The sequence below is a fragment of the Kogia breviceps genome, chromosome 3, assembly GCF_026419965.1.
Source record: "Kogia breviceps isolate mKogBre1 chromosome 3, mKogBre1 haplotype 1, whole genome shotgun sequence".
Taxonomy (NCBI): domain Eukaryota; kingdom Metazoa; phylum Chordata; class Mammalia; order Artiodactyla; family Physeteridae; genus Kogia; species Kogia breviceps.
In genome coordinates, this window is record NC_081312.1 from 161,122,320 (window position 1) to 161,135,294 (window position 12,975).

Here is a 12,975-nt window from a genome sequence, read left to right on the forward strand (position 1 = left end):
TGTCCCACCAATGCTGGGTCCAACTCTTGCACCCTAGCTCCCCCATTTCTGAGTCTCCCTTCCTGCACTCTATATCCCCCCACTATTGGGTCCCCCCTCTTGCACCTAGGCCCCCCATTTCTTAGTTTCCCCTCCTGCGCTTCATTTTCCCCACTGCTGGGGCACCCCTTTTTCTCCCCAGTCCCCCATTTCTAAGTCTCCCCCCTGCACTCCATGTCCCCCCACTGCTGGGTCCCACTTCGTGCACCCTAGACCCCCCATTTCTGAGTCTCCCCTCCTGGATTCCATGTCCCCTCACTGCTGAGACACCACTCTTGCACCCCAGGGCCCCCATTTCTGAGTCTCCCTTCCTGCACTTCATGTCCCCCCACGACTGGGTCTCCCCTCCCGCAACCCATGTCTCCCCGGTGCTGGGTCCCCCCTCCTGCACCCCGTGTCCCCTCACTTCTCTGAGTATTTCCTCTTGCAATCCATATCTCCTCACTTTTGAGTCTTTCCTCGTCCACTCCGTGTCCCACCACTGCTGTGTTCCTGTTCCTGAACCCCTTGTCCCACCACTGCTGTGTCCCCCCTTTTGCACCCCAGGCCCCCAACTGCTGTGTCCCCTCTCCTGCGCCCCAGGGTCCCCAGTTCTGAGTCTTCCCTCTTTCACTCCCTGTTCCCCCATTTCTGGTTCTGCCCACCTTCATCCTAGGCCCCCCATTTCTGAATCTCCCCTCCTGCACTCCATATCCCCCCACTATTGGGTCCCCCCTCTTGCACCCTAGGATCCTCAGTTCTGAGTCTCCCCTCCTGCACTCCATGTCTGCATACGGCTGGGTCCCCCTCCCGCATCCCCAGGCCCCTACTTCTGAGTCTCCCCTCTCACAACCCATGTCACCCAACTGCTGGGTCCCCCCTCTCGCACACTCGGCCCTCCATTTCTGAGTCTCCCCTCTTGCACTCTATGTCCCCCCCACTGCTGGGTAACACCTCTTGCACCCCAGGACCCCCATTTATGAATCCCTTCCTGCACTCCATGTCGCCCCACTCCTGGGTCCCCCTTCCTGCACCCCAGACCCCCCATTTTTGAGTCTCTCCTGCTGCACTCCATGTCCGCCCACTGCTGGATCCCCACTCTTGCACCCTAAGCCCCCCATTTCTGAGTCTCCCCTCCTGCACTCCATGTCCCCCGACGGCTGGGTCGCCCGTCCCGCACCCCCGGACCCCTACTTCTGAGTCTCCCCTCATGGAACGCATGTCTCCCCACGGCTGGGTGCCCTCTCCTGCACTCCATGTCGCCCCAGTGTTGGGTCCCCCTTCCTGCACCCCAGGCCCCCCATTTCTGAGTCTCACCTCCTGCACTCCATGTCCTACTACTGCAGGGTCCCCCCTCTTGAACCCCAGACCCCCCATTTCTGAGTCTCCCCTCCTGCAACCCAAGTCCCCCCACTGTTGGATATCCCCTCCTGGACTCCATATCTCCCCACTGCTCGGTCCCCCTACCTGCACCCTAGGCTCCCCATTTCTGAGTCTATCCTCCTGCACTCCATGTCCCCCACGGCTGAATGCCCCCTCCCACACCTCATGCCCCCTGCTTCTGAGTCTCTCCTCCTGCAACCCATGTCCCCCTACTGCTGGGTTCCCCTTCCTGCACGCTAGGCCCCCTATTTCTGAGTCTCCCCTGTTGCACTGCATGTTCCCCCACTGCTGGGTCCAACTCTTGCACCCTAGCTCCCCCATTTCTGAGTCTCCCCTCCTGGACTCCATGTGCCCCTACTGCTGGGTCACCGCTCTTGCACACGAGGCCCCCTACTTCTGAGTCTCCCCTCCTGCACTCCATGTCCCCCCACTGCTGGGTCCCCCCTCCCGCACTCAGTGTCCCCCACTGCTGGATCCCCCTTCATGCACCTTAGGCCCCCCATTGCTGAATCTCCCCTCCTAAACTCCATGTCCCCCCACTGCTGAGTCACCACTCTTGCACCCCAGGGCCCCCATTTCTGAGTCTCCCTTCCTGCACTTCATGTCTGCCCACTACTGGGTCTCCCCTCTCGCACCCCAGGCCCCCTGCATCTGAGTCTCTCCTCCCGCAACCCAAGTCTCCTCAGTGCTGGGTCCCCCCTCCTGCACCCCGTGTCCCCTCACTTCTCTGAGTATTCCCTCTTGCAATCCATATCTCCTCACTTTTGAGTCTCCCCTCGTCCACTCCATGTCCCACCACTGCTGTGTTCCTGTTTTTGCACCCCTTGTCCCACCACTGCGGTGTCCCCCCTCTTGCACCCCAGGCCCCCTACTGCTGTGTCCCCTCTCCTACACCCCTGCCCCCCACTCTGAGTCCCACCTTTTGCACCCCATTTTCCCCCACGGCTGGGTCCCCATTTCTGCATGCCATGTCCCCTCACTTCTGAGTCTCCCCTCCTGCAACCCATGTCCTCCCACTGCTGGGTCCCCCTCCTGCACCCCAGGCTCCCCACTGCTGGGTCCCCCCACTTCTCAGTCTCCCCTCCTGTACTCCATGTCTCCCCGCTTCTGGGTTCCCCCTCCTACACCCCAGGCCCCCCCTTCTGAGTCTCCCCTCCTGCACCCCATATCCCCCACTGCTGAGTCCCCGTTGAGCACATGGATGCACGTTCCCTTGACCCCATAGCCACCCTGCTTCAGGCTCTCCACAGCTCGCTGGTGCTGTTGAAGGAGCGCAGTAGGTACCCTGAGTTTTGTGTCCCCATTTGCGTGATGCCCGCTACCGTTAGCAGCAACGTCCCAGGGACAGACCTGAGCTTGGGCTGTGACACCGGCCTGAACGTGGTCATGGAGGTAAGAGCTTTTTTGTTTGCCGTCGTGGTTTGTTTCTTTGCTGCAAGAACACAGTCCATGAGGTGGAACCCGTAGGATCTGTCTTTCCCCCTCGGGGAGAAACGGAAGGGAGATCCCATCCGATCTTCCAGGACAAATGAGCCCAGTTTATCGTCAGCTCAAATTTGCGTCACTTCCCACCCAGCTTCTCTGTCTCTGGGGGAGGGTGAGCCCGCCTGTGCCGACTAAAAATAGGCTGTTCCTCGGGTGCTCTGCGTGATCCCTGTTCCTGCACCCCCTGGACCAGAGGCCTGAGGTACCTCCCAGTGTGGTGAGGCTGCTGCCAGGTCCCCAGGTGACGACCTGGCCGCTTGGCCCGCTGGAGGAGACGGGACATGGAGCAGGTTGGGGCGGGGGAGTGTAGACGGTCCCGAGGGGCGTGAGAGTCCAGCCGACTATAGGCCACGGGGAGGAGACGCCCTTCCTTGTGCTGTGAGGGCGCTGCCCTCCCCTCCCCATCCGAGTTGGGGTCCAGCAGCTCAGGTGTCACCCGCTCTCTGTCTACGGGGCCAGCGCCTCTGAGCCCTGCCCACCCGGCTTCTGCTCTGGGGCGTGTCCTGCCCCATCGAGCCCCCCACCCACGCAGAGGTTCAGAGCCCTCTGTGCTAGAGGGTTCTCGTGCTCAGCTGGGCACAGACCCCGGGGAAAGAGCGGTTCAGTGCAGGCTCTGACTGCAAGGTGGGGAGGCCGTCACCCGGACCTCCGCCGTCCAGGCCGACAGGCACGTCGGGGGCATTCTGCTCCCCAAGATGGGGGCCCCGTGGGCCCAGCTCTTAGCCTCCTGCTTCCATCAGGTAGCCCCGGCCATGGATGCCGAGGGGGGTCGGGCATCCCCCCCCACTCCTCTGCAGGGCGTTGTCTGCACCTCCAGACGCCCGCATTCACTGTCACCCTCCCGCCCCTACCTGGCATGTGTCACCCGCCACCCGGCCTCACCAGCTGCCTGCGCCTTGTTGATGGGAACCCCCAAGGGGGTGTGTAACTGGGTGCAGAGGTGTCCTCGTGCCCGAGCCCATGGGCTCTTTCCCATCTTAACACCCTTCCAAGCGCCACCTCATCTTTTCACATTGGGCTTTATGTTTACAACACCCACGTGGCAAAATGTGAGCAGTTCTGGGACTTTGAATAACTTGAGGATTTTCCTCCAGTGGAGAATTCACTGTCCCCGCCAGAGGGCGCCAGCGCTGGGCGAGAGGGGATGTTCCCGCAGTGACCATGGCGTCAGGGCAGGTCCGGGTGGGGCAGGGGCGTCGGCCCTCCTGGATGCTCTCCTCTCAGCCCAGAAGTCAGAGCCAGCCGGCCCTGTACCACCCACCAGGGACTAGGGCGAGCGGTCCTGCGGCCTCTTCCATGCCAGCCCTGCTCTCGGCAATTGGATGAGACACAGACACTGCCGGGAGGACTTGCTATTTTTAGATCAAGTGAACTCAAGCCTCAGACACAACCTGGGTGAATGAGAGAGTTGACAGGCGTTTAAGCGCCTGGCTCCCCGGGGCCCCCAGCCGCCAGGCCGTGTCAGCTGCCAGGCGCCCGCGGTGGCTTCCTCTTCACCGTCCGAGTCGGGGCCCGGACGCAGGTACTCGCCTCGCAGGAGAGGGGCTTTGCCGTCAGGCGGTTAACATTGCTGCTCGCTGCGTTAGTGACAGTGACTGTCAAGCTGGGTCAGGAAAGGAACCCACGTGACCTGCAGCTCTGGGAGGGGCCTGTGCACCCCCCAGCCCTGAATTCCTCTGAGACAAAGACCAGGCAGAGAGGTTTAAGTGCTCGAAGGCCACGTAAAGGAGCCCGTGGAAACCCTCCCGCCCCCTGTGACCCCTGCACTGCCGGGAACCCGCATCCCCGCCTAAGTACGGGAAGACAAGATGGGTCACGTTGATGCGATTTCTTCTTCCTATCTTGGCTCCTGGAGAACGCAGAGCTGCCCACCGGCTGAAGCGCGCACTGAATTTTGATTAAATCAGTCTATTTGGGGAGGGTGATGAGCCATTAAACACATTGAAAGTATAGTCAGGAATGATGGAAGGGAGCCTGTGTTTGTTCATCAGAACGCTCCTTCACGTTTAACCTGAAGCACTGGAGTGAGGGCCTCCACATTGGTGGTGTTATACTTTGGTGCACAAACCTCTTTTCCCCGAAACGTGACCCCTGGTCTCCCAAGCCCCCACCCCCCATTTAAGATTTCCCTCTGGACTCAGAGCTGCTCGGACTGATTTAAGGAACCCTGTACGGTTACCCGTGGCTGGTCGATGGATGGGGCAGGATGCTGCCTGCTTTTCTTTCTTTCGTTGTCAGACACTTACTGAGCGCTGACTGTGCGATTCCTGTCTTCATGGGATTCGCAGTCTAGTGAGGAAGGCACCCCACCCCCGAATCAGAGAATTACTGAGTTGCAGAAACCTGCGCTGTGGTGGCTCCTGTGGAGAGAGGCCTCGAGGTGTCACCAGAGCCCCTGGCAGAGGGGACCTGCAGTCCTGGCAACCACGCATCCTGGATTTCATTCCCACATAAGGGCTCAGTCTCAGGTTCCAGGCTCGAGGCCCTGGGTGTCTTTGGGGGCCGCAGTCCAGCCCCCACGAGCAGGCCGTGAGAGGCCCCTGGGGCGGGCTGGGGGGGCACTGGTGTGATGCTCCTGAAGGGCTGAGCGAGGCCAGATGCGGACACGAGCGTATGTGGTGGACAGACCAGACCTTGCAGGCTCCCCCGAGAGAGGACGGCGGCTGGACGGGTTTCTGTGTCCTCGAGGGCCGAGTGCAGGCGTTTCCTTGGGGGCGGGGGGGGGGGCACGGCCATCTGTGTATTGGCGAGTCTTCCGGGGGCAGGTCTGGAACCATCGTCTGGCTCTGAGGTGCGGTGCCCCACGGGAGGTAGTCCAGGGATAGACTGAGGACAGCCAGATCCAAGCGTCCACGGGGCTTTCCAGGAGAAAATAAAGCAAGGGATTTGCCCGCTGCCCGAGAGCCCGACAAGCCCGGCAACGCAGCCCCGCGAGGCCGCGGGAAGAGGGCGAAGGGGCCCCAGCGCACCGACCGAGGTCAGGGCCGGGCTGTGGGGTGGTGTCCCACGTGGCCTGACCATGTCCTTCTGTGCAGACGTGTGACCGCATCAAACAGTCAGCTAGCGGGACCAAGCGCCGTGTCTTCATCATCGAGACCATGGGGGGCTACTGCGGCTACCTGGCCAACATGGGGGGGCTGGCTGCCGGCGCCGATGCCGCCTACATCTTCGAGGAGCCTTTCGACATCCGGGACCTGCAGGTACGCGGACACAGGGCCCCGGGCGCTGCCGCCCGATGGGTCGACAGAGGCGCTGGTGATGCGCCAGGTTCAGGCACCCGCCCCCGCCGCCCCCCCCCCCCCCCCCCCCAGTTCTGACGGCACTCACGCCAGTGACGCACTAGGGCTCTGTCTGCGGTGACAGGGTAACAGCAGGAACAGACACATTTCAGGGCACCTGCTGCGCTCTAACCCAAGCTTGTAAGTTTCTGTCTCTTACACTCTTGTCTACGAAGCAGTTACCGCTCTTCCTGTGAAGGCCCCACACCCACAGGGATGCGGACGTGTTCAGGGGGCCCGGTGCTTTGCCGGCTGATGGCTATGGATGTCCAGGCTGTGGGGTACACACACTGCCAGAGCTCGGGTGTCCCTGTGGGGCTGAGTGGGGCGAAATGTGCAGCAGCTGGAGGACAGCACCCCTGCCTGGAGGAGCACCTCGTTCGCTGGGACCGCAGGACGTAATGAGGGCTGCCCGGCGCCCACCGGGGAGGCTTGACCAGGCAGGGACGCAGCAAAGTAGGTGTTTTCAGCTAAAACCAGGACAGGAAATACACTCACTACCTGCAGCGTGCTTCTTCCTAAAAATGTTTGCTTTTGTGTCACTCTCTCCCTTTCTTGCACATTTCCTTTCTCAAGACACAACAGTCCTTCCTTAGAAAATTTGTGCACCGATTTGAGTCTCTAGGTTTCTCCTGGCCTGAAAATGCTTGGTATGCAGTTTTACGAGTTTCTGTATAAAGTCAAGTTAACAGGTATTTTCCTCTGAGATAGAAAACACTGTCATGGAAATGGATACTTTCCAGTGGAGGAAAGTATCAGCTCTAGGCGAGTACATGGAATACACACACTGATGTGTTCAAGGGAAACCGTTCATCTGGGCAAGCGTCTCCCATGGATGCCATGCGTGGCACTGACTCAGTGACACCCCTCCTCCCCCTGCCGTGGCCGTGGGCTGCTGGGTTACAGGTTCCCTGGCGTTTGTCACTAGCTGATACGTCACTCATCTGCTGTCCTCTCTGCTACGAGCTGAACTCGGAGCAGCTGCCCCGACTTCCCCCGCTGCCACTGTCACAGGGCCGGACAGTACCCGGCACACAGTAGGCACTTAATAAAAGTGTCCTAAGGGAACACTCTTTCCTAGTCCAACGTGGAGCACCTGACGGAGAAGATGAAGACCACCATCCAGAGGGGACTCGTGCTCAGGTAAGGGGCCTCTGGCTGCCCCCAGCTGAGCCCCAGCTGCTTAGAAAGAACCCGCTTCACCTAACCCCCCGCGCGTGGCCACTTCTCTGCACGACCTCACTCTGAATCCTGGAGAAATGAGCGGAGTCACTGTGCTGCTTTGTGTTCAGACTTACAGGCATTTAAATAATTGGACGGTAATTTTTTTAAATTCATTTTTGCCGTGTAGTCAGTTTTCTTGTTTAAGATTCTGCAAGTCATTTCTTTAACTAAGCCGCTGACCTTGATAGAGAAGGCCGTGTGCAGCGGCGGGCAGGATGGGAGCGAGCTGTCGTGTGTTTCAGGAACGAGAGCTGCAGTGAGAACTACACCACCGACTTCATCTACCAGCTCTACTCAGAGGAGGGCAAGGGGGTGTTCGACTGCAGGAAGAACGTGCTGGGTCACATGCAGCAGGTGGGCCGTGGGCTAGGGAGGTGGCCAGATGCCCGTGACTTTTCTCAGATGGGTGTCCTATTTTAGCCATTTTGGAAAAACGTGTATTCAAGGGTAAATTCCAAGATGATTAAAATCAACATCTGAACTGTGTTATTGTTACACCAGATATCACCAGCCTCAGGAATCCTTTCCACTGTTTGTGATATTTGGGCAGATGGGCTTTTTAAGGAAAACCATCTACTTTCATAAAAATAGTGACACCAGTTGAGTGGACATTCAAATTAAGTATTTGATTCAGTTTCAGGCCTTATTACCCATTTAAATTGGAATCTCAGACAGATACTTCTTTGAGATTTGCATTAAATCGGAGCGATTTGTGAAGAATCTTGGGGTACACATGTAAATGCACCCAGCCGACAAGGCAGGCGGTGGGCGGGCGTGGGAGGGACCCGGTCCCCTGACAGCAGGCCTGTCCATCACCACCGCTCAGTCCTGTGTCTTAGGAACTTGTAGCTCAGGGCCCATTAATGCACTAAATCCCCTGAAACTACACGATGGACTGGTGGGCACGTGTGTGCCTCTGTGAAAGCGAGCCCACAGAGTTGATCAGATTCTTAAAGAACTGTGACCACCCCTCCCCACCCCCGTAACCTACCCCAAAACAAGGTTAAGGAATCCTGCTAAAGATTCTAAAATAACAAAGATGCTCGTTGACCAGTTGGTTGATTAAAAGCCTCCTCCTTCGGGGAAGCACTGAGATGCCTGATGGGCTGGGCGTTGGCTGCAGGAGTTACGGGGTTTGTTTTGGTTTGTTTGGTCCCAGCCATATACAAGGAGATAGAAATATGCAACAAAACCCCCCAAAACCCATATTTACAAATTTGAGTCTCTCAGAAATGTGATGTGAATTTTGTTAAATAGTCATTTTTAATTTCTATTCCATTTTTAAAAAACGGTCAGAAAGGTGTCGCTGTGTAACTAACATTCAGGTAATTCTAACCACCAACAGGGTGGAGCGCCTTCTCCATTTGATAGAAACTTTGGAACCAAAATTTCCGCCAGAGCCATGCAGTGGATCAGCAAGAAGCTGAAGGAGTCTGCAGGGAGAGGTACCAAGTGGGCAGCGGGGCGGCCACAGCGCTGGGGGGGGCCGTGCTCTGGGCCTGTTTCTCCCTGGCTTCCACCCGGCCTTGGACTGCACTGGACAGAACCAGCTCTCACTCACCTCTGTGGCTGCTGCTTAAGACTCAGGTTATCATTAGGAATAAAAGTAACTAATGAAACAAAATGCTCATTACCGAGCGAGGCGTTCCAATCACATGGCAACATCTGTCTTCCTTTAATGGAAAACCGCCAGCTCGTGAGGGCTCCACTAGCAAGACCCCAGATGGGAGCTTTCCTGGCTGTGTTTCTTTGCCTCGTGGACCCTCTGAACTGGCTTTTACTTAAGATACTTGGCTTCTTCATTGACTCCTTATGGCCTCTCTTTTTGGAGAAAATGGCAGAGGACGGGGGAATGCCTGGACTGCGTCCTCCTTGGTGGGTCCTCTGTCCTCTCTCCACGTTTGACTCCGTCCCACTGGCAGCAACCTTGGGATTTGGTGATGTCATTCTCCGGCTCTCCTTCAGGGTTTGACTTTCAAAGGCTCTGGTTTTGTGGTTTAGGTGAGAGAAGCACAGAGTGTGTTTCCCTGACCCGCTGTAGGGCCGGCTTCTGAGACCATCGCTGTGGCCCACCCTTGCCCTCCCGCCACCAGCCACCCGGCCCTACCAGGGCCTCTGGGTCCTGTCCTGACCCGGGAGTGGGCCGGTTCTCCATACCAGTCTCACCCACCCCAGGCTCACCTGTGGGGTGGGGGGGCTCGATCCCCTCCCTCCCTGGGCCACACCCAAAGGATCCGTCACCTTTGAAGTATTGCTGTGATGCTGGGTGGGACTGAGACAGGCACCCGTGGCTGTAAGTGGCTAAACCTCTAGGTTATGAGGGAAACGCCAGGCCCTTCCTGCCTATGGATCATTCTTGTTTATTGTTATTGCTTCATATTATCTGATGATTTCTTGTTTTGTCTATATCATTTCTTAGGATTTAAAAATGTTTTGATTATTTTAGAGGAATTTTTAATATTTTATAAAGTCCATATTTTATATTGTCAAAGTCACGTTGCAGACATGTCTCCCATTTGTGGCAAATCCTGTCATTTTCTGCAAGTTTATCTTTTAACGAGGTGCTCTTAATTTTTTTAACATTCATTTTATTTTTATTTTTTTGGCTGTGGCACATGGGATCTTTCGTTGTGGCACGTGGGCTTCTCTAGTTGTGGCGTGCGGGTTTCCTCTCTCTAGTTGTGACGCGTGGGTTCCAGGGTGTGTGGGCTCTGTAGTTTGCGGCACGTGGCACAAGCTTGGAAGTTTTGGTGCCTGGGCTTAGCTGCCCTGTGGCGTGTGGGAACCTAGTTCCCCAACCAGGTATCAAACCCCTGTCCCCTGCATCAGAAGGCAGATTCTCTACCACTGGACCACCAGGGAAATCCCAAGTGCTCTTAATTTTAATGTACCCAATTTTTTTAACTTTGTCCTTAAAAATGTGAGCTTTTTGTTACTAAAATATTCACCTTTTACGTTTAGTTATTTAATCCACTTGAACTGATATGCAGTTTAAGGTGTAATATTTTCCATGTGTACAGTTGAGTGCCAGTCATTGAAAAGTCCATTTTTTTTTCCTACCCTGCAGTATAAACTCCATCATAGACCAGGTATCCAAAAACTTAAGGCACTATTTCTGGATTGTTAGGTTGATGTTTTGGCATTCAGTTACCGATCTGTGCCAATGTTCCAGTTTTGTGAACAATTACTAATACCTAGTAGGGCAAGTCCTACCTGGGCCATCTTCCAGTTTTGGCTATTCCTGGCCCTCTGTGTCAAGGTCCATCAATTCTGTTGGATTTTTTTTTTTTGGGGGGGGGGGGTGGTTACAGTTAAATAATCATTTGGAGGAAGAACTGACATTTTTAAAGTATTGAACTTCTAACTCATGAACATTTAATCTCCATATATTTAGACCTTTTATCTTATTAAAGCAGTTTTACATAAAGATCTTGCATATCTTTTGGTAAGTTTATTCCTCAGTGATTTAAAAAATAAATTATTGTATGGGACTTCCCTGGTGGTGCAGTGGTTAAGAATCCCCCTACCAATGCAGGGGACACGGGTTCAATCCCTGGTCTCGGAAGTTCCCACATGTTGCGGAGCAACTAAGCCCATGCGCCACGACTACTGAGCCTGCACTCTAGAGCCCACGAGCCACAACTACTGAGCCCTCGCGCCTACAGCCCATGCTTTTGCAACGAGAAGCCCACGTGCCACAACAAAGAGTAGCCCCCACTCACTGCAACTAGGGAAAGCCTGCGAGCAGCAATGAAGACCCAATGCAGCCAAAAGTAATTTAAAAATATATTATCGCAAGTGGTATTAGTCTTATAGCTGGTGTACAGAAATACAACTCATTTTTGTACACTGATTTTTGCAATCAGTAACTTTCTACACATGCTTAATTCTAGTAATTATTTGTAGATACAATTTTCTTCTTTTGGTTTTTATTATCCACACATATGGCATCTGTATACGACCTTTTGGTTTCTTCCTTGATACTTTTTGTGGGTGTTTGTGTTCCCTCCAGAGAAATCCTGACATAGTGACAGCAGAACTCTTGTCTTGTTCTTGACCCTAATGGCACAAGGAATGCCTTCAATGTTTCATGACTGAGAATTCTTACTAATATTTAACTGAAGTCTTTCTTTCTGCAACTTATTTGCTGAGGGTCTTTGATAGTTACTGGATACCTCTGATGTTCATTCAGTAGTTTTTCAGTTTTGAAGGCTATGATAACACTTTTGCGTCAAATGAGACGGTCACTTGAATTTCCTTCAGCCGACTTGCTAGCTTCGCCTTCCTGGGATGCGCCCCCAACACCCCCAGCTGTGCATGCTCTTCTCACTGCAGGCTGGCCCCATCTGCCCTGTCCCTGTCCATTGTAGGGGGTGTAGCCTTGTTCTAGCTTCTAAGAGGCTGGCGGGGGGGGGGGGGGGGTTCCCCGGGGAGAGCATTTTTAAGGCAAGTTTTGTTTTGATTTTTGGATGTTTGCTAAACTTCTACCTGCATCCCAGCCCTGCTTTCTGTGCAGGGAAAGCTGACAGCTGAATTTCTTCAGTGTTTATAGACCTGCTGTGTTTGTTCCTTGAATCTTTTATCTTCCACAAAATTCTAAATTTATCTACATTTTCAGAAAATTCAGCATGAAAATCTTCGTAATACCCTCTTTTCTTTTCAATGCCTGCAGCACTTCGTCCTCCCTTCGCTCCAGACGTTATTTGTGCCGATACCTTGACTTCACCCCCTCATTTTCTTACATTTTTCTGTCTTATAGGAAAAAGATTTGTAAGTGACGATTCCGTCTGTGTGCTGGGAATAAGCAAAAGAAACCTGCTCTTCCAGCCCGTGGCCAAGCTGAAGGAGGAGACGGACTTCGAGTAAGTGCGCGGGGCCCTGTCGGAGGGAGGGGGAGGGAGGCCCGCTGGGTGGGGGGCCCAGGCCCTGCTCAGCCACCCCTCCCCTTCCCGCAGGCACAGGATCCCCAAGGAGCAGTGGTGGCTGAAGCTGCGGCCCCTCATGAAGATCCTGGCCAAGTACAAGGCCAGCTTCGAGGTGTCGGATGCGGGCCAGCTGGAGCCTGTGCAGCCCCGCGGCCCTGAGGAGCATGCCACCATCTAGACGCCCCACCTGCCCGTTTTGTAACGTTTAAGTTATTTATGAGCACTTCATGCGAGCATCGTAAGTGAACCCTGAGCGCAGCCCACCTTCCCCGTCCCCTGGCACGGGGTGTGTCAGCTGTGCTGTCTTCTGTGTCCTCCTTCACAAATTGCGGATTAAACGTTTGCTAAAAGCCAACCACAGTGCCTGGTTTCTTTGGTTCTCAGGGTTTTGTGGGCAGATACAGGCACATGTTTTCAAGGGAATTGGGAGCCAGGAGATAGATAGGCAAGGAAAGAGGTGGCGCTCTGACTGGCAGGCACGTGGGTGACTCGCCAAGTGCACCGGGAGGGCCCTGGACCAGGGCGCCAGGTAAGGTGATATCCCCCGGGGGGGCGGGGGTGGATGCGCACCTGAATCTTTAGACATGAGCTCCTCTGCCCCTGCTGTGCGCCTGGAGGAGGCGGAGGAGGGGATTCAGTTCCTTTCAAGCAGGGCCGGCAGT

The 12,975-nt window shown here is 55.2% G+C and overlaps 1 protein-coding gene across 1 annotated transcript in view; it reads left to right on the forward strand.

Annotated features, from left to right (window-relative positions):
- The window catches only part of PFKP (phosphofructokinase, platelet), a 79,870-nt gene extending 67,202 nt beyond the window's left edge, over positions 1-12,668 (forward strand). The window contains exons 17-22 of the mRNA XM_059056919.2: positions 5,922-6,086; positions 7,246-7,307; positions 7,631-7,742; positions 8,734-8,833; positions 12,148-12,250; positions 12,344-12,668. Coding sequence (XP_058912902.1) covers positions 5,922-6,086; positions 7,246-7,307; positions 7,631-7,742; positions 8,734-8,833; positions 12,148-12,250; positions 12,344-12,491 — 690 coding nt within the window. The 3' untranslated portion in view covers positions 12,492-12,668. The remainder of the gene's footprint in view (positions 1-5,921; positions 6,087-7,245; positions 7,308-7,630; positions 7,743-8,733; positions 8,834-12,147; positions 12,251-12,343) is intronic.
- The last annotated feature ends 307 nt before the right edge of the window (positions 12,669-12,975 follow it).